The following is a 17869-nucleotide window of genomic DNA, read 5'->3' as shown; positions in this document are numbered from 1 at the left end:
TTAAACGAAATTTTAAAATGAAATCCGACCTTTGGTGAAGTGGCAGACAATTCTTAACACTCAGAATTCCGATGTTGTTGGCACAGATGTCGATCCCCCTATCTGGTCATAAACATAAATGAACTAGATGGTGGTTGGAATGACAACACAGTCCGTTCATGCGTACGTTTTTATTTCTCTTTCATCACACAACAGCAGTAACGACAGGGTGCTTTCGCAGTATGTTGTGTCTGAGTTTCGACACTGTCATGAAAGCTTTCGTCAAGGTCTAGTTCCTTTCAGTATCGCGCGTGACAACATTCGAACGGTCTCGCAGCGGTTCTCACGTAACAAGTGAAGGAAGACTATTATTGAATGAAAACACCCTATCGTATCCTTGCAAATGACGGTGTGATAAGCGTGTGTTACACGTACTGACTCGCAAGACCCCGAAGCCGTACATATAGTTTCTCAGCAGGCGATGGCCAGCAAGCTGAACACGTCATCGACTTGCTTGTGGCTTCGTCTTGGTCAAAATGTGTACCGCCTGTAATGGAGTGTCGCCGTCAAACGCCTTTCGCCCGAGCGAAAAGTGCGACGCCGAACCTGGAATCAACACACCGAAGTCGATCGATTTTGTTTTTCACGCACGACGTCAAAGCATACTACTATAACGCTGACAGAGGTGTCTCCTCTGCTCTGAAGCTGCGCCTCCTTTAATTTTACTTTTACGTAATTTGAGGAGGCGAAGAAGCGATTAATTTCTGCTCTCATAATTCGAGCCTCGACGATGCGCGCCTCCTCGGCGGATGATTCATGGAAGCGAAAAAAAAAAAAAGCTCTGCTCAAGAAACAACGTGGTGAAGCGGCTCGTGCACGGTGGTCCGGCTGCAGGTCGGCCGGCGCTGTCTCGTTCGGCGTTCAGTTTTTCCCTCTCCTGGGGTCGATTAAGTGGATGTAGGAGTCTCCGGGCTCGCACTCTGGCTTGTCGCATGGCGCGCCGGCATCGTCCCCCTCCCCTACGCACAAGGACAGAAATGCAGAGCATACCATTTGGCACCGAATCTTCGAGTATAGCTCTTCTGGTGAAAGAGCCTCCTCTTTTTCTGTAGTGTAGTGAAGACCAAATCTCGCCGAATGGCGCATGCAATGACTTCTTTGAGCGTAAGCCGTGGGAGTTCGCGGTTATTGTTAGTAAAGCACCCTGTTGTTACTTGCTGCTGGTCGATGTCTGTCTGCGCAAACAGCAGTGACGAGCATGCAGAGGATCGATCAACCAAACACGCCGTTTGTCCTATTTTTACCGATCGTCAGTGTGAGTGATTGTGTTATTTTTGCTGTAGCGATAGAAGCTCGAAACGCACTGTTTAAAACTGCTGGTGACGAGCACGTCGTTAGTCTGTCGACCGAACGAAAAGCATGGAACATGCACTGTTGCGCCGCTGTAGTAATTCAAGGCCATTTGTGAGCAGTATGGTAAAGAACATTGAATTTTCTTTTAAGAAGCGATTGATTGTGATCTATGGATGCGAATCTGACATCTTAACATGTAACCAGTGACTGTTTATTGATCATTTAGTCTTTATTTAGTATTTGCGTACGATACATGTGTGTTTACGACTACGTCCTCTTGAAAGCAAATTGGGTTCTCCCTTTCTTTATTTTTAGAAGAGGGGGTGGGGGGGAGGGTAATGTTTGGAAGCACTAGACGAATGCGCGTGAGGAAAAGACTGAGTCCTCGACTTGCAAAACGCGCTTGCTGTTTTCTGGCGAGCGAATTTAGGTGTGTTTAGTGAAAAATAAATGAACCCGTGCGATAGAATAGCTACGCTCTAAGCCACACTTCAACTACCCGACGGTACCCGATCTATTACCTGGAGGACTGCTGCCACCGCTAGGTGCTGGCCGCTTGCCTGGCTTGCCAGCTGGCGTTGGCGGAACAACTGGTCTTGACGGAACCGCTGGTCTTGACGGAATCACTGGTGCTGGAAATAATACGAGAATCGGTCTTTCGCTAGCAGCACATTAGACAGGGCCAATCTAGGCCCGTCGTGGATTAAACTGCCCTTATATTGATCCTCGTTTGCAAAACACGTTACAGGTGCATATACGTGAAATGGCCGCGCGGGTGTGAGCCCATCCTGCTCATCTTCCTAGCGTGTATCCAGTTTATCCTAACGGCTATGTAAGAAACGAACCGACGCAAATGCGAGATATTGCTCTTTGGTTCAGCATTGGAATTCCCACAAACTGAAAAAAAAAATGAAAGAAAGAATCAAATAAACAAAAAAGAGAAAGAACCGGCCGAAATTTCGATATCGGAAGATAGTCACACGAATGGCCAAGATGCGTCGCACTGAGCTGCTTTAACGTAGAGTTACTGTATATGCCACCACAAAGCAGCTACCCTTGGTAGCATATACAGTAACTCTACTTTAACGGTTACGCCTTTCGATGCCGGGAGAAAGCGGCACTTTCGACGAGCCCATGACCGCGTTCGTCTTTTTCCGAGGCCAAGGACGCTCAAATGCAGCGAACATTCAAACGGGAAATCCCGCCGTGTACACGTCGCACGACCGATGTAGGGCGGCATGCGCGCGGTCGCGATTTTCGCCTTCTTCCATCGGAGACCTTCTGCTACTTGCATGACTGTACCTCGCTCGCCCGGAGGCCCCTTCGACTGCGCGACCTTCACTTAAAAACGCCGTTGGCAACTTTCTCTTTGCCCCAGCGAGAGAGGGTGATGGAGAAAGAGAGGGGGGAACGCCGCCTCACCTTCCGAGACGCCGTGGGGGAGTTTGTTTTTTTTACCCAGTAATTACTTCCGCGCCCGGCAATCATGGAGCGACGGTGTCGACTTGTCGCGCGATTGGCGTCGCCTTGCGGCTGCGCTGAGTCGATGCTCGCGAGCGCATCGATGCCCACGGAAGAGGCTGATTGGCATGTACACGCACTCCCCCAAACCCTCGTGCCCATGAACTTCAAGGGAAGTTCGCGAGCCAGTGCTAACGAAATCATCGCATTGGCGGCGTGCTTCCTGCCGTGCTCTGATAAAAATAATGACGAGGTACACGCAGTCTTTGTTTCTCCGTTTCTTTTCTTTACGCAGTGAGGAGGTTGGTTGCAAAATGTGCGATGTCGAGTCCTGTAGTGGCAGCGTAACGAGCTGATTTCGTTTTATGGAGCACTGCAAAATTCATTCGAGTGCTCCAGTTTTGTGTTATAAATTAGGACTAAGCGAGCTTTCTCACTTATTGGTTGTCTGTGTACTGTGTGGTTGTTGCAGGGCCTATATACGTTCAAAAGTGGGAAGATGTCGGAATTCGATGCAAGACGAGTGGAGATGGCGTGCTACAGTTTGAACCGCTTCGTTTAAAAAACGTTCATTCCTACGTGTAAAGTTATATTAAGCTAAACCGAATGGCCTAGCTCTGATTCGCATCGGTGTAAATTTCGAGGATGAGCGTAAACGAAGAAAAAGAGGAAATACTGTATGCATCTCATGAACTTTTCTGTGTAGCATCGCGCGTGGCGATGGCAGTGTTAAAAGACCCGTGCGATGCATATTTGAAAGCGTTACACGTATGTAACAGCTTAGACAATGAACAAGCTGCAACGTGGAGTTTCTTCATTTGTTTTTCTTCTGTCTTTGCGTTAACAGGGTATTTGTTACCATCAAACATTGTTTCAGGCAGGCGCACCTTTCGTTATTCGTTTTGTTAAAAACGAGGTCATTTTCCTCTAGAGAACGAGCTGTCCGTAACATTGTAGGCAACTGTTGATACAGAGAAAAGCGGACAGAGCTCGATTCAAGCGCGAAGCTATCCCGTGAGAGAACAAGCGTTTCTTTGAAAACCCAAAGTAGTCGTGAAAAAAATGTTATGCTAACGATGGGCGTTGCCAACGATACGCTGAACGACGTTCAATACCAGCATGTTTTACGGTATTTGAGTGCCCAGCCCAGCGCAAGGTGTTGTGACGCATGTGCAAGTGGCTATAGGACAACATTTCCCGTAGTAATTCGAGACAAAAGCCTATGTCACGAAGACTAGGTCATTCAAAATGTAAACCGCCACGTACGTGTCTTTAGAGCTTACTCTCGTATTTAGGAATACATCTTAACTTGAAGGCCATGCTTGACTTTATCTGAGTGACGCCTGGCGTGAGCTTGTCCGCGATGTTCATATCGCTTCCTTCGGTGCAGTAACGACAGGCGTCATTTAGATCAAGTCAAGCATGTGCCTCAAGTTAAGGTTCATTTCTGAATACGAGATACAGAGCTTGAGGAGCAGGTTCGAAGACTGATACGGAAAGTTCGCTGTGTTTTCCGGATCGGAAAGCACCGCGAGAGAAAGTGGGGAGACGTAGAGACAGGTCTGCAACGACCGCGTTTCTTCCTTCGCGCTGCGGCTGCGATGTTTGGCCATGCGTGCAATACACGGTGGTCCAATGTCGCGAGCGTGTCGTCACTGTCGCCGCAGGGTGCGGCGTCCTCTCCGCTCTGTACTCACCGCCGCCTCCGCTTCCCGGTCGAGGCGGGACCGGCCCGGTTCCGGGGGAGTTCCCGTGCGGTGGCTGGGGGCCCACATCTGCGCGACAACGAACCAACCAGTTAATGACAACGGATACACGCTCACAAGGCGAACAAGCGATAACGATCCTGTGCAAGCGAGGTGTGCATTAATTGTAGCGAACGCAGTGTGTCCGGTAGAAAGCTCCGGCCTGATTTATTTGGCATCTGAAGACTATTTTTCGGTCCAGCAAGTTTTTTTAAAGGGCATTGGTGTTTATGGCGCAGAAAACAAAATGGTGAAAGCCCGAGTCCCGTGCTATGCATTCTGTTATAATTGTGGACATGATGTGCTGCAAGCAAGCTTCACTCCCAGGAAAAGAAGTGCACTAATGCTGACTTTCTGCCTTTCGGAGCGTAACAAGTGCAGCAACGGAACGTGTCACAGTATAACACCCTGATAGTAACGTGAAGCTCATTTCCGTGCTTAAGATAAATGCCGTAAACGTAATGCAATTTTCACGCGAAACTGTGGGAAGATGAAAGTGAGAGGAACGTTTGGAGGTTCATTCAAGGTGCCATTTCTGGCCTGCTGCTCACTTGAGTTCTAAGCGTTAAAACCATTCTTAATTCCTTTCTGCGGTTGTTAGCTCTATGTACTTGCATATCACCCATGAGTTGGCCTTGTTACTTCTTCAGACAGGCTGCTCTTTGCTCCACAGCACTCTTCAACTTTCACACGTGCGCACGTGGTTGCATGTGAAGCTTGTTTTAAAGCTGGGAACCGTGTACTTGCCTACGTTCTTTAGCTGAACGGTCTAATTTAATGGGCAATGGAGAAAAGCAAAAAAAAAAAGAATATTGGCGATTTAGGGGCAAATCCGAGGGAAATTTGTTAGCATTACATCGCATATCTTTGTGGTCCCGAACGCATGATTAAAACCCCGATCACCACATCGCAAACTGATGTTCAGGAGCTCTCTCGACACACGTCCTTCCTTTTCGAGGGGAGCGAAGTGAAACTGATGGTGGTCCGGAACGGGGGCGCGCGCACGCACGCACGCACGCACGCACGCACGCACGCACGCACGCACGCACGCACGCACGCACGCACGCACGCACGCACGCACGCACGCACGCACGCACACACACACACACACACACACACACAGGCACGCACGCACGCACACAAACACACACACACACGCACGCGCGCGCACACACACACAAACACGCACCCACCCACGCACGCACGCACGCACGCAACCGTAGGCAGGAGTCATACCTGGAGGATAGTTGTCCTCTGGCCTAACGGGAATTCCAGAGCCACCGCCAAAAGGCGGGTAGGGCTGGTGAGGAACTTGTGGTTCCCGTCCTGCGTCGGCCGCGAATGAGAGTATGCATTCGTTAGTGCGCCGACGGCGCGCAACCGACTCGTTCACCGGTCTGAGCAGACGATCCGGCGCATGCAAGTATGTACCTGGCGGATTGCCTTGGGGATTGAATGGAATTCCGAAGCTGCCACCTGGCGGCAAATGCGGTATCAGGGGAACGTAAGGGCCTGTGACGACGTAATCGGGCACAGAGTCATTCTACGAGCACAAAGTGGGCACTGTTGAGTTGATTGAACAGCGAAAACATCGTTGCTGTTGGAGAAAGGAGGCTATCCGCGAGGTGTGCAGTGGGCATATTATGTGCTGTGGTTATGTTTCATAACCACAGCTAAAAATGTGTCACGTGACTCTGCTGTGTAGCATCTCAACGCAAGTGGGTGATTTATGCACAGTGACCACGGTAATGGGAATCTAACTTAGACCAGCACATTATGGACAGCCTTGAATTTGTGCATACAAAGTTGTGTACCGTCTTGCTTTATTTTTCATTGTATTAAGACAGCGCAGATTCTTTGCCAGGAAGATTATAGTACGCTGAGCCTTTCAGTTGAGTTCAGCAAAAGGAAGTGTCTATCAGACGCTCTCCCTTCGCGCTTTTTTTCTGTTTTCTTTTTGGCGAAGGCAAGGGTACTTACAATATATAGAAGAGAATTACCAGCTGTTCGCCTTTTGCCCTCACAGCGCAACATTACGAGATATATAATTGATCTTGACAGGCAGCCCGAACGGAAATTAAAGCCAACACTTAGTATTTGTCTTCTGGTGCGCCATAGTATCTTTTATGTGTTGCTGATTTCTTTTTTAACAGCAACGTACGCATATTTTTCTTTCTTCTCTCCTTAGCGAAACTCGCGCCCTGTCCAAGCACGTCGATTGCATGACATTACGCAAGAGCCTTGCGACGTTTCGCACGGTTGTCGGCGTTTTCGCTTTCACAAAGCGTATTGGTCAAGTGGAACAAAAGCATTGACCTTGCCAGCTACTCGTTCAATGGGGCATAGCGCCAAGTCATTTAAGCAGCACTCTGTACTTAAGTGTATATATTTCTCTCTCTCTTTTTTTAACACAGCTGCGACGCGTGAACAGCGCTATACAAAGGAGGAAAATGTTTGTGGCTAAAATCACTGTGCTTCACGAGCCGTTGCAATCATTCCTAGCTACCACGGTTCAGCCACTAATGGGGCTGGGCCTATAGCAGAGAAGGTTTAGGACGAAAAACGCCGGACTCTTACCCCAGACAAAAAGTTGTGGACCCGGAACGTCACGCAATAAAGTTTTATCTTTCCACGGGCTGTGTGATTGCTTCCAACTTGTTCATTTAGTTGCCGGAAGTATGGTCTTAACATTGAGAGGAGGTGGATCTACTTGCTACAGTTCATGCAAACGAAGGGCATGCGATTTCCCGTAAGACCGATTTACCTGGTATCGCTCCAAAGTTGTGCCCTTGAGGTGGGAGTCCGAGGAAGCGCGTATAGTCCTCAAACGAATTCACGCCTGGGATGTTGACTCCGTAGGGGCCAAACGGTCCAACTGAGATGTACACACGACACAATTGCAGCGTTAGGCCGCAGACTTCCCACTCAACGGTCTGCGTTTTCTGCCGCCTCGACTTTGTGTAACCCAATACTCCTCCCCTCACTCGCCCGCTTTGTCCCCCCCCCCCTCTCTCTTGACAATTTCGCTGTTAAAGTCGCTTCTTTTATTCCACTGAACCAACGGTGACTGGTCTTGAGCGCATCGACTCATTTGCTTGTTTCATTCGACATAAAGGAAGATGTTCCTGGAAGTCACGGGGCAGGATACACTGCCACCCCCTTCACACAACAACCCGTTCAGAGTTTAGAAACAGCCATGCGTTCCTCTTGTTCTTACTTGTTCACCGGCAAGACGACGCTGGCGGCACACGAGCCGATAGGGAACAACGGCTGCTTCCCGCCATTCTCAGCAGTGACAAGGTCATGGAAGCAGTTCAAATGGATTATGCGGGCAGGCTAGTTCACAAGCGCCGTTAGAAGCGTGAGCATCGTTCAACGTCAGCTGAGTGGAATGGAGAACAAGATGCGTGGTAGACGTCTTCAGTTACTTCCGCGAACATGGACAAGAAAGCATTTGGCCCCTTTAACCTTTATCAATTATTTTTTTAAAGAATGTTTATGTGGGACGCGGAATTTACTGACAGCTTTGGTGGACCTAGTCTGCCAGATACACAGTTCTATATTTTCTCGAGCATAATTGTGTCCCTCTGTCCGTATCCCGAGACGGAAAAGCCACAAGAAATAATAATGTATAAGAATGTAAGCATGCACCTTCTTTGTTTTCGAACGTAAACTTTCGACGTACGACATGACGTCACGGCCAAGTAAAAATTAGAAAGTGCGACATCTCAAACAGACTCGGCGGGACATGCTGGACAGTTCGTATTGGGTACCATTGGTTAGAAGACCATCAGCTCGAGCTGCCGAACAAGGGACAAAGTGGTATGGCGCGGGTAAGCGTCTTTAGGGAAGAGTGAGGAAGGTGCCGCAATGTACCTACGGTCACTATATTATTACGTTCGATATAACGTTTGATATAGGTGGGACAATATGTCACTATGGCTTCCATTACAACTGTTCGTCGTTAATCGGCTTATCGTTTTGTTAACTCTCCCAATTGGAGTGATTGTTACGCACCATTTCCGAGTACGAACGATTTTCCGATTCTGGACCTTCAGTGTGGCATCAACGGTGGACTAAGTGCGGCAGACATAAACCGAGCTATGGCACTTCTCGGCAGGCGAGCAGCAGCACCTGTCGATTTGCGTAGAGGTTAAGAAAGGATTTGACCCCTCATGGCAGTTGCCATGGGGGGTCAAATGTCACGAAGCACTTTCATATGCAAAAGCGGATTCTGCCATGGCGGACAGCGCGTTGCAACACATACCGTAGCGAGTAGTCACAAAATGCCGTTTTTCTACTGGGTTACTGGGTTAAGAACGAAGCTATGGAAATCTCGCACCTGGTGAGGCGTTTAAAGAGCTTTAGCTGAGATAGACATACACTCATATAGCAGTAATATTTATCTGCAGGTGCTCCTTTTCTCATTCTGGCGCAATAATTTTCAAGTAGAAATCAATGCGTAGTAATTACGAAGCATTCGTTATTTCTTGTCGCCTATGATAGTCGCATAGACTAAAGCAAATGTTCGTGTATTGTATTTAATGTAGTCTGATGCATGACAACGTGGGAGTGTCCATTTTTGATAAAGATTACTGCAAATAACAGTGTTCTGATGATATGATATGCTTATTTAATTGCCCTATGGAACAATTATACATATTTATACGTGCATACGTTACACGTCTATCTATATACGTACTGCATCTTCGCGTATTCTGACAGAGGGAAAGTTTCACTGTACATTTCCCGCGTTGCATGTGCCGCACGGCCATACTTTACGTCCGCAAATTTTACTCTCCGAAGTGTATCTCGTACGTCGAGATAGTTACCCGTCGTGTACCGCAAAGTTCGTGCCTCGACTTACAATTGCAAATTTGTGCTTGCTACCCTGAGTTTGCGTTGCTTTTCAGTAGAGGTCGCGCAGCCCATTATATGTGCAGCGCCATGGCACTGCATATTGTTGGATGTATACGGTATGTACGCTCTTACGGTAAGTGAAAGTAACGTTGTGGCTCAGTGTACGCACACATAAGCAGGCGCGCAAATAAGTAAAACAATGTAAAAAAAAAGTCACACGAGGCGCACGGACGAAAATGCTGTTATACTTAGTTTCTTTTATAATTTTGTTCGTCCCAGTTTCTTTTTTTTTTATAGCTGAAACATTGTTCTTGCATACTCTTCGCGTTCTGTTTCGGCGATTTTCTGAACGTTACATTAACGTTGCTTAACGTTAAATTCATGAATTCAAGCTTTTTAGTTCGGAAGTGCTCTTCGCCATTGGCGGGTAGCCTTCGTTAATAATATGTCCCGCATCAGGAGAGGTTGGCATCTGCTTTTGTGCACAGTTTCTTTCTTTAGTTTTCTTTGCGTAAGAACTGTTTTGTGAATACAGGTCCCGAGCACCTGCACTAAGGTCGCAGCACGTTAAAAACGACGGTACACGTTCCATTCGATACACTAGCAGTTCGTCTTTCCTCCGTGGAGGTGCATATAGCGAGTGTCGACCTCAGCTCTCGTTAAGCACGCAGGCAACAGCGCAGACGGCTCGCAAGCAGGGAGAGGAAAGCCAGGGCGGGCGAAGCATGGAAGTCGTTGCGCCAAACTTATACGTGTATACACGCGAGTTTCCGTGTCTTGCCAAACTCGTGGCGGTTGCACGTGAACAGCGAGATGCGAAGACGCGCGGAGCGAGAACGGGACTTACTTGCGCCGGCATGTGGGCCTCCCACTGCCGGTCCTAGCCCCGGGATGCCTTTAAAGATGTCGTCTAACACGTTAAACGGATCCAGCGGGTTTCTAATATCCCCTGCGTGTACAAAAAAAAAAAAAAAAACAACGCACGTTGAATAACAGCGGTCGGGTTTCGGGGGTGTTCGAACCTCCTTCCCACCCTGCACTGCCTTTGCTCACCAGCAGCTATATATATATAGCGCTCACGGGCCGAGCAAGAGGCCGCGGGAACGACTCCCGAACGCGGCGAGCGCATGCACTTTGACGGAGGTGGAATGCAAGAACACTCCTTTTACTACGTGCCTGCATTCAGGTGCTCGCTGAATAACCCCAGGTGGTGGAACTCAATCCGCAGCCCACGATTACATAACGTCTCTCACAGACCGTGTGTTTCTATGGGACATTTGCGTTTGATAGGAATGAGTGTCCCTTACTGGATGATTTTTCTACGCACATTACGGCGGTATTTAAGGGTTTTTTCTCGTACCCGTGTTCAGGCGTATAACTAACTGACCCCTGAGCGTCAACGTCTCCTGCGACAGGAAGCTTTAGCAGAGACGTGATTAGCTGCGGTGTTTGAAAGTGGCACCGAGGAAAGCGCGTCACTTGGGCATTCGATGTTGGTTCTCAGGAAAAAAAAGTGCGCGCCATCTTGCTTAGCTTCGCAATGCCTCCAAAGAGTTAGGCAAAAGCTATATGAATGTAGCTGATTTACCTGGAACCGCGCCTGGCGCTCCTGTGGGCTAATTAAGTGTCGGCAATGGTGGAACGAGCCAAAGGAAGTCACACCACTGCGTCCTATTGCGCGAACAGCACATCTGTCGTCAGCGGCAATTAGTATAGCTAGGGACAGCAGTATAGTTCTGCTTGCGCATACTGACAGCACATGAACACGGCACAGTCGTGTTTCAGCAAAAGCAATGCGCGCTACTGCACTACTGCTCATGATAATAGCATGGGAGGGCTCCAAAACGTCAATATAAGGCAGCGGTTAGTTTGCACGCAGGTTATAAATAGTTACACCGGACCGGAAATGGCAGTTCGGATGCGGTGAAAGCTTTGTATTCGCAGATGCTATGCATGCGCATTGGCGATGAGCCAGTACTGGTCTGTACTGCGCTCAGTGCATCCTCTGTGTATAGGCTGCTACGCAGTTAGCAAGTCGATAGCTTCGTGGCATCTGTGATTGTACCAGCCCCCCTGATCAGTGAGCGTTCTTTCTCCTTCTCTCGCTGTCATGAGTAGCCGACTTATCATATGTTTGTGAAGGGCAAAGAAGCTACCTGCAGTTGAACGAACTCTATGGACCAAAGAGCAGAGAAAAAAAAAAAGAGACTGGAGACGAGGCAGGCTCGCTATGTACCATGCCTAGGCGCAGGGACACGTTTCAAGGAAACTAATGCGAGGAAAACAGCGCACACGTACGCCTTCTGGCATAAAGTGCAGACACTGGATTAGCTTGAGGTTGACGTCAACGTGCGCTTAGTTGAGCGAACGTCCATATTTCCTCGTGCTTCATGCTCTTTCTTTAGCAGTTATGCGTTGAGAGCGACATGCTTCAGCTTCTAAACGCCTCGTTTGCCTTTAGCAGCGTTGACGCACTATTCCGCTAGAAAAAAAGCAAAAAAATGCACAAGAAATGTTTGCTGGGTGGAAGAGAACGACCTAACTAGCTATTCGATATAGATGCAAGATCGTCAATAGCTTTAATCATCCTCATCGCAACCTGATAAGCTTCACTGCAATATAGAGGTTTCTCATAAACCTTTCCGTTTACTATTCTGCTCCAGTCGTACCCTCTATACACCAGACGCACCCCCTGGTCTTATCAATCTTATCCTACGTACGTCCCTTACTACGTCTCGCTTCACTTGACGTCCATTTTGTGCTCATGTAGGCATAGTTCAACGAAACCTTCACAGGGAAGACATGTCGTGAAATGCACGTACGATATTACACGACATTCGCGCTATATTTAGCCTGATAGAAGAGTAAACAAGTCGCCAGGCATGCACCTCAGCTCTTTGCTCTTGCGTCTGCGCGCGCTACGCCTCTGTACTGGATACGTATTCGAGTTGGTTAAGGCAGTTTGTTTTGAGCAAATAACTTATCTATATGCAAGCTAAGCCCCTCGTTAGTTTTTCCCTTTTGGCTCTTTCTTGTGCCTTCCTTTTTTTCGTTTTCTTTTTAGTTTAGACGAGATTAGGCCTGTAGGGAGCTTGCGCTTAAAGTCACATGTTCGGTTAAGGTTCCCGTGCTACTTGCTCGATTTCAGAAATTCCAACCTCTTGCACTAAGAATGACAAGCTGGCCTCGTTGGATCTGGTTGGGACTGTACACTGTACGCGAATCGGCAGCTACGTACGTATCGCTGTTATATACAGTGCACATTCTATCCACCTTTTATCGTTTCTGTTTCTGCTGTTCCCATTGCATGTCACAACACTGGACTCGGGTAAACGAAAACCCTTCCAGTCAGCGCCGAGGCTTTCGCAACGAGCAAGGGGTTGCAGCATATAGACGTCGCGCGGTGACGTCCCAACAGCACAGTGACGTCAGCGGAAGCTCCCTACAGACTGCGTGCGAGAGCGGGACGCGTGTGCACCTGGTGCTCCTCCTCCTCCTCCTCCTCCTGATCCTGACGCGGGACGTCCCATATTGGGGCAGCACACGATGGGCCTGAGCAGTTCGAAGCCGCAGATGACCGGGAAGTTGAGTCGGATGATGCCACGCAGCGTCTCCTTGCACTTGATCATCGGCATGCACGTCCCGTCCAGGAAGCCGCGGCCCAGCGGGTTCTTGGCCTGGCATGGACCTCGCTCCACTGCCCGGTATAGGGATAAGAAACGGTTGATTCCGGACACGTACTGCACATGTCGCTCTCGCGATGCCTCTACGAGCCGCGAAACCGGCAGCATTGCCCACGCAGCACCCGTCATCCACGGCGGTGGCTTCAGCGTCTATGTCGTTGTGCCGATGAGCACGAAATCGCGGGGGACACGGCCGCGTTCAGATGTGGGCGACGCCTCCCGTTACCCTGTTGTTGCTCCAGGAGTGGCGCGTTAAAGCTCATTACTCAACCGATTACTCAATCTTTCGCGACGAAAGGCGCTGCGAGGGTGCATATTCTACAGTGGCGATACCCTCCGAACTACTGACGCGTCAATGCAGCGATACGACGAGAGCTGAAGCTGCACCAATGCGCCTTATAAAGGAAGTATACTGCCAATTTCAATAGCGTTGTTTACGCTGCTTTCCACAGCCGATGGCGGTATAACTTTCTATGGAGAGTGTATGGAGAGCTTGTCCATACGTATCTTCGTAATGCCAGTATTACGCTGGACAGAGGAATTCGAGGCAAACACGGAGCTCTTTGTATTAAAGCTAGCGCACAGGCATCGTCATATATGCTTAAGTTGCTTGTCGGCACGTATCCCCAGCGCCAAATATTACAAACGTGAAATTATAGTTAATCTATCTATAACCGTGCAAGGTCATACCATTGTGTGGTGAAATACCGTATGAATAATTATTATCCCTGTGTTGACCTTCATGGCTTGTTCTGCAGCGTACATTTACACTGAGAGTACTGCAAGCACGATATTTGTTTTCCAGTTGAAAAGACCAGGGGCGCTATAACGTAAAACTATTCCAAACTTTTCTATTCCAATTCTGCTATCAGCCCTCCACGATTGGTCAAAAACTTTTTTCAACCACCCCCACTTCACCTGTCTGTCATGCGACGCCACGAAAATCGCGATACCTCCCCTTCTGATATGATGTATACACACTGATTATACATGATTTGACAGAAAAAAGAAAAACAGTCATTTCTTATTCGACGCCTTTTCGCCATTAGCCTCCGGCTATTGGTCAAAAGTTTTCGGGCTGCAGCCATTTCACCTGCCTGTCACGCGACGTCACAAAACCGCGAAAACTCACTGCGTCAAAGTGACGTGCACGCATTAAAGATGCATTAATATGCCGAACAAAACTGAATTTTCTTCTGAATAGCCGCAGGCTGCCCCGTTCCGAAAGGAATAAAAGATGGCTGCTACCGATCGCTCAGGCGCTGGCTACTCGCACCATGCCGGAGAGCATGGGTGTATTTGCGCATAATAAAACTTTTTGCGTGGTCGTAAAACGTTTTCGAGCACTTTCGGCACGTTTACCACCTCATTCTGCCAACTCTTCTTAGCTGAGTGTCCCTTTTAGCGTCATACTTAAGCTTCCGTTGCATGCAGCCGCCATTTTCGACCAGCCACCGCAAGCTAAGTAAGGGAAAGCCGACCAATCACAGACGCCGGCACCACCCTCTTCATCCGGTTATCGACTTTCAGTGCACTGGCTCTGCCCCATCGAATCCTTTCCACTTGAGCGTTCTCCTCGCCTTTTGTCAGCCAATTGGATACGACAAGCCGCTCAGTGTAGGCAATGTTATTCGTTTTTCAAGGAAACAAAAGTGACCTCCTATGAACGAGGGAAGCGTTTGATTGGTCTGTTCAGACAACCCTGCGGGTGACCGCCCGGTGCTTGTGTCGGTGGTTACGCAAATTTGACGTCAGGAGATTGGAATAGAAACATATTGGAATAGTTTTACGTTATAGGGCCCCAGATGTGTTTGTTTTGACCAGATGTGAAATGTTTTGTTTTCCGCTTCCTTTCTTTTTACTCGTGTTACCGACTGTATTTCTCACTTTTATAGATACAGAAGCCCTGTTTATACAAAACCACATTTTGGTGTGTTAGCTGAAGTTTTCTTTTACAAGAACACCGTTTGACCGCTTGGATTTTGTTCACGATGTATTACAGCAGACGTTGATCACGAATGCGCATCGGAAACCAATCGGCACATTCGCTAAGTGCCCAGTTACGATCGTGGAGCCCTCACCTGATCATTATTATGAGAACAGTAGTGCAGATCGAATTACTTTGAGCGTTTCCTACAACTTGTTTCGATACACGTATGCGCGGTCTTCAAGGCGTATACACTTGCTTTTGCACATCGGTTTTGTGGAATGCGCACTACGATACTACACGAATCCTTGCATATGTGGCGAACCGGACATCTCTCTTGTCCAAGTCACTCCGTAGCTGACATTTGCTCCTCATACTGAAAGAGCGTCAGGGAATCTTGATATGAACCCAGGAGACATACCCCACGACAGGCCACAGGACATACCGAACGTATCTCTGACAGCCCAGATTTCATGAGTAGGAAGCGCATGACTTTACATAAAGTTTCACAGTCGCTGAAACGCGCGCTGTTCATACTTCGTGCTTTTGTTCGTCCGATAGTTTTCATAACACCTGCTCATTGAACGATTACATTAGTCCCGATTCCCAATACCGATTACATGAGTCGGCTACTCGGCGTGTTTTTCTCAACTACATGCGCACGAACCTTCTAATTATAGCGCCAAGGAATCTAAGCCTTTGTTTGTTCGCCGCGACTTCCTTTCTTACGCGAAGGAATGCTATTTATGAATTACGTGGAACGTTACGCTTCCCTTCGCTGCCGGCGGATCTGGCGCATTTGCATGTACGTGCAGTCAGACTCTACTTTAAATATTTTTTTTCCGCACGCGTTCTTGCCCCTATAAACACGGGGAGAAGATTCTTCTGGACCTGAATAAAGTTTACTATACTATCTACGTACCTACCTACACGAACAGATAATATGTATAGAACGCGCAAAAGAGAATGTTACGCAATTTGCTCAATCACGCCTTGTGACTCATCCGTCTGTATTAGCGTAAGAATCAACAAAAAAGAAAGAGAGAGAGGAAAAAAAACGCGGGAGGCCTCCCCTTCTTCCTCGCCCCTATCCTTCCATCCTGTTCGATAAAAATGTGCTCGTGCTGCCAAGTGACGGCGTCCAAGGGGGTGAGGGGTGGCATAGCTGACGTACGAGGCCTGGCATATGCTACCGCCTTTAACTAAGGCAGCATGCAAACTGTTTCGCAATCGACGCGCGAAATAATTCCGCCGTCTCGTGGGACTCGTAAATGAGTCAACGTGCGTTCTCGTAAATTGCTACAGCGTGGCAGCAACAGCATTGGCGTGGGCGCCAGTCTACCTGTACAATCCGTACGTAACTTTGACCTCCGAGCGACGAACATGTGCAAGTAGAAGACGCGCTGCCAATGCTTGAGCGACGCCTAACAGAAGCGGTGCTTGGCGTATATATATATTTTTTCGTCTTTTCTATGTCTTTGAAGCATATACAACGCTCATCATTAAGTACAGTGGTGCCAGCATTGAAAAAACTAAATCAGTTGAGCTGCTGTGGAACGATATTCTTACAGTTTACCAAACGTTCGAAGTCAAGATATCTTCCTTCAACCAATTGATGACAGTTCCTAAAACGAATACGCATTACTTCGAATTCAGCTGGTACTCGCGCGCTAAGCTTACCGAAGAACACGTGACAACATCTAATGTAAAAAGAGACATCTGATCCTCTATACGCTTTGTTCGCGTTTCTGGAAGAACGCTGAAAAGTAAAACCAAAAAGAAAGCGAGGCAACGCGTTTTCGCAGATCACTACAGCACGATAACAAGAGTTTGCTGGATAGGCACCACTCTAAACTCATACACGGTCATGTATATTAAGTTAATAACAGAGGCGAGCAACGCAAATGATGCAAATATTTGCAGTTATACAGGTCCCTGTCACACGGAGGAGACAGAGTACACGGGATACTTTCCGAAGCTCGAAATCGAAGCTCGAAACCTCTGCTTCATAAGTTTCAAATTCCTTTATTCTATGTGCGCGGTCTAGTAATATGCTTTCTGATACCACAAAGCGTCAGGTAACGCCCCTTTACTTTTTAATTCCGACAGTCGCAGCTGTTACCTTTCGCGTGAGGGGGTTATCTCGTGCTGTGCGAACACTGCAGAAAACATCAGTTAAAAAGGCAAAGAGAGAAAACAAAATAAAACAATAACAAAGAACAAATAAGAAAAGCAGGCCAAGTATTCGAATCACCCCACTCACCTGTTCCCAAGAAGTGAGCGTCGCAACCGGGGTCTGAACCGAGGGCCAAAAGGCCCAACGCTAGTAGGAGGACGCACATTTCCGTTCTGCGTCGCGACGCCGCCGACTACACTAGTTGGAGGCGCGAGCGCGCGTCTTTACGAAAGCGCGAAAAAAAGTGCGCGACGGGTTTCCCCCTACAACGACGTCGGAGCGGCGGCGCTCTTCTCGAAAAAAAAACGAAAGCGTCGGCGCAAACCCCTCGCAACCGCGCTACGCTTTTTAACCCGTTGCTCACCCTCGATCCCCAGACTCTCGAATCACGAGAGGGCAACCGGTTGCACTTCTCTCTCTCTATCTCACTCCGGCCGGCGAAGTGAGGCGCGCAGCGCAGCGACGACGTCTTGTCGAGCACGCACGACTCGCACTCCGGTAGCGCGCGCTACGGAAGAGCTCGCGCGTGCTGCAAGCGAGCGATAGGAGTGAGACGCGCGCGAAGTCGCCCCAAGCGGAGGTTGCATCGAAAAGGGAAGGGGGGCCTCGGCAGTGCTGTGTGTGCGTGCGTGTGCTTTTCCGTTCGACTCGCGAGCGCGGCGGTCAAAACGATCCACCGCGCCGG

At 48.6% G+C, this 17869-nt stretch overlaps 1 protein-coding gene across 7 annotated transcripts; it reads right to left on the bottom strand.

Moving 5' to 3' along the window:
• Positions 1-155: 155 nt before the first annotated feature.
• On the bottom strand, positions 156-17645 carry LOC135898206 (proline-rich proteoglycan 2-like). Of its 7 annotated transcripts, XM_065427041.1 has the most exons (9): positions 17272-17643; positions 12877-13095; positions 10246-10347; positions 7303-7413; positions 5970-6050; positions 5775-5864; positions 4491-4568; positions 1854-1964; positions 156-998 (listed from the first exon to the last, which is right to left on the bottom strand). In XM_065427041.1, exons 1-9 carry the CDS (start codon positions 17348-17350, stop codon positions 901-903), a joined length of 969 nt encoding a protein of 322 aa, XP_065283113.1. In that variant the 5' UTR covers positions 17351-17643; the 3' UTR covers positions 156-900. The 7 variants fall into 7 exon arrangements, with proteins under 7 accessions (XP_065283113.1, XP_065283114.1, XP_065283116.1 ...); XM_065427042.1 differs by lacking the exon at positions 5970-6050 and having other exon boundaries at positions 17272-17645; XM_065427044.1 differs by lacking the exon at positions 7303-7413 and having other exon boundaries at positions 17272-17640.
• Positions 17646-17869: the final 224 nt, after the last annotated feature.

This window comes from Dermacentor albipictus, chromosome 3 (genome assembly GCF_038994185.2).
Source record: "Dermacentor albipictus isolate Rhodes 1998 colony chromosome 3, USDA_Dalb.pri_finalv2, whole genome shotgun sequence".
Taxonomy (NCBI): domain Eukaryota; kingdom Metazoa; phylum Arthropoda; class Arachnida; order Ixodida; family Ixodidae; genus Dermacentor; species Dermacentor albipictus.
Note: the sequence above shows the minus strand (reverse complement) of the source record. Positions and strands in the feature narration are given on the sequence as shown.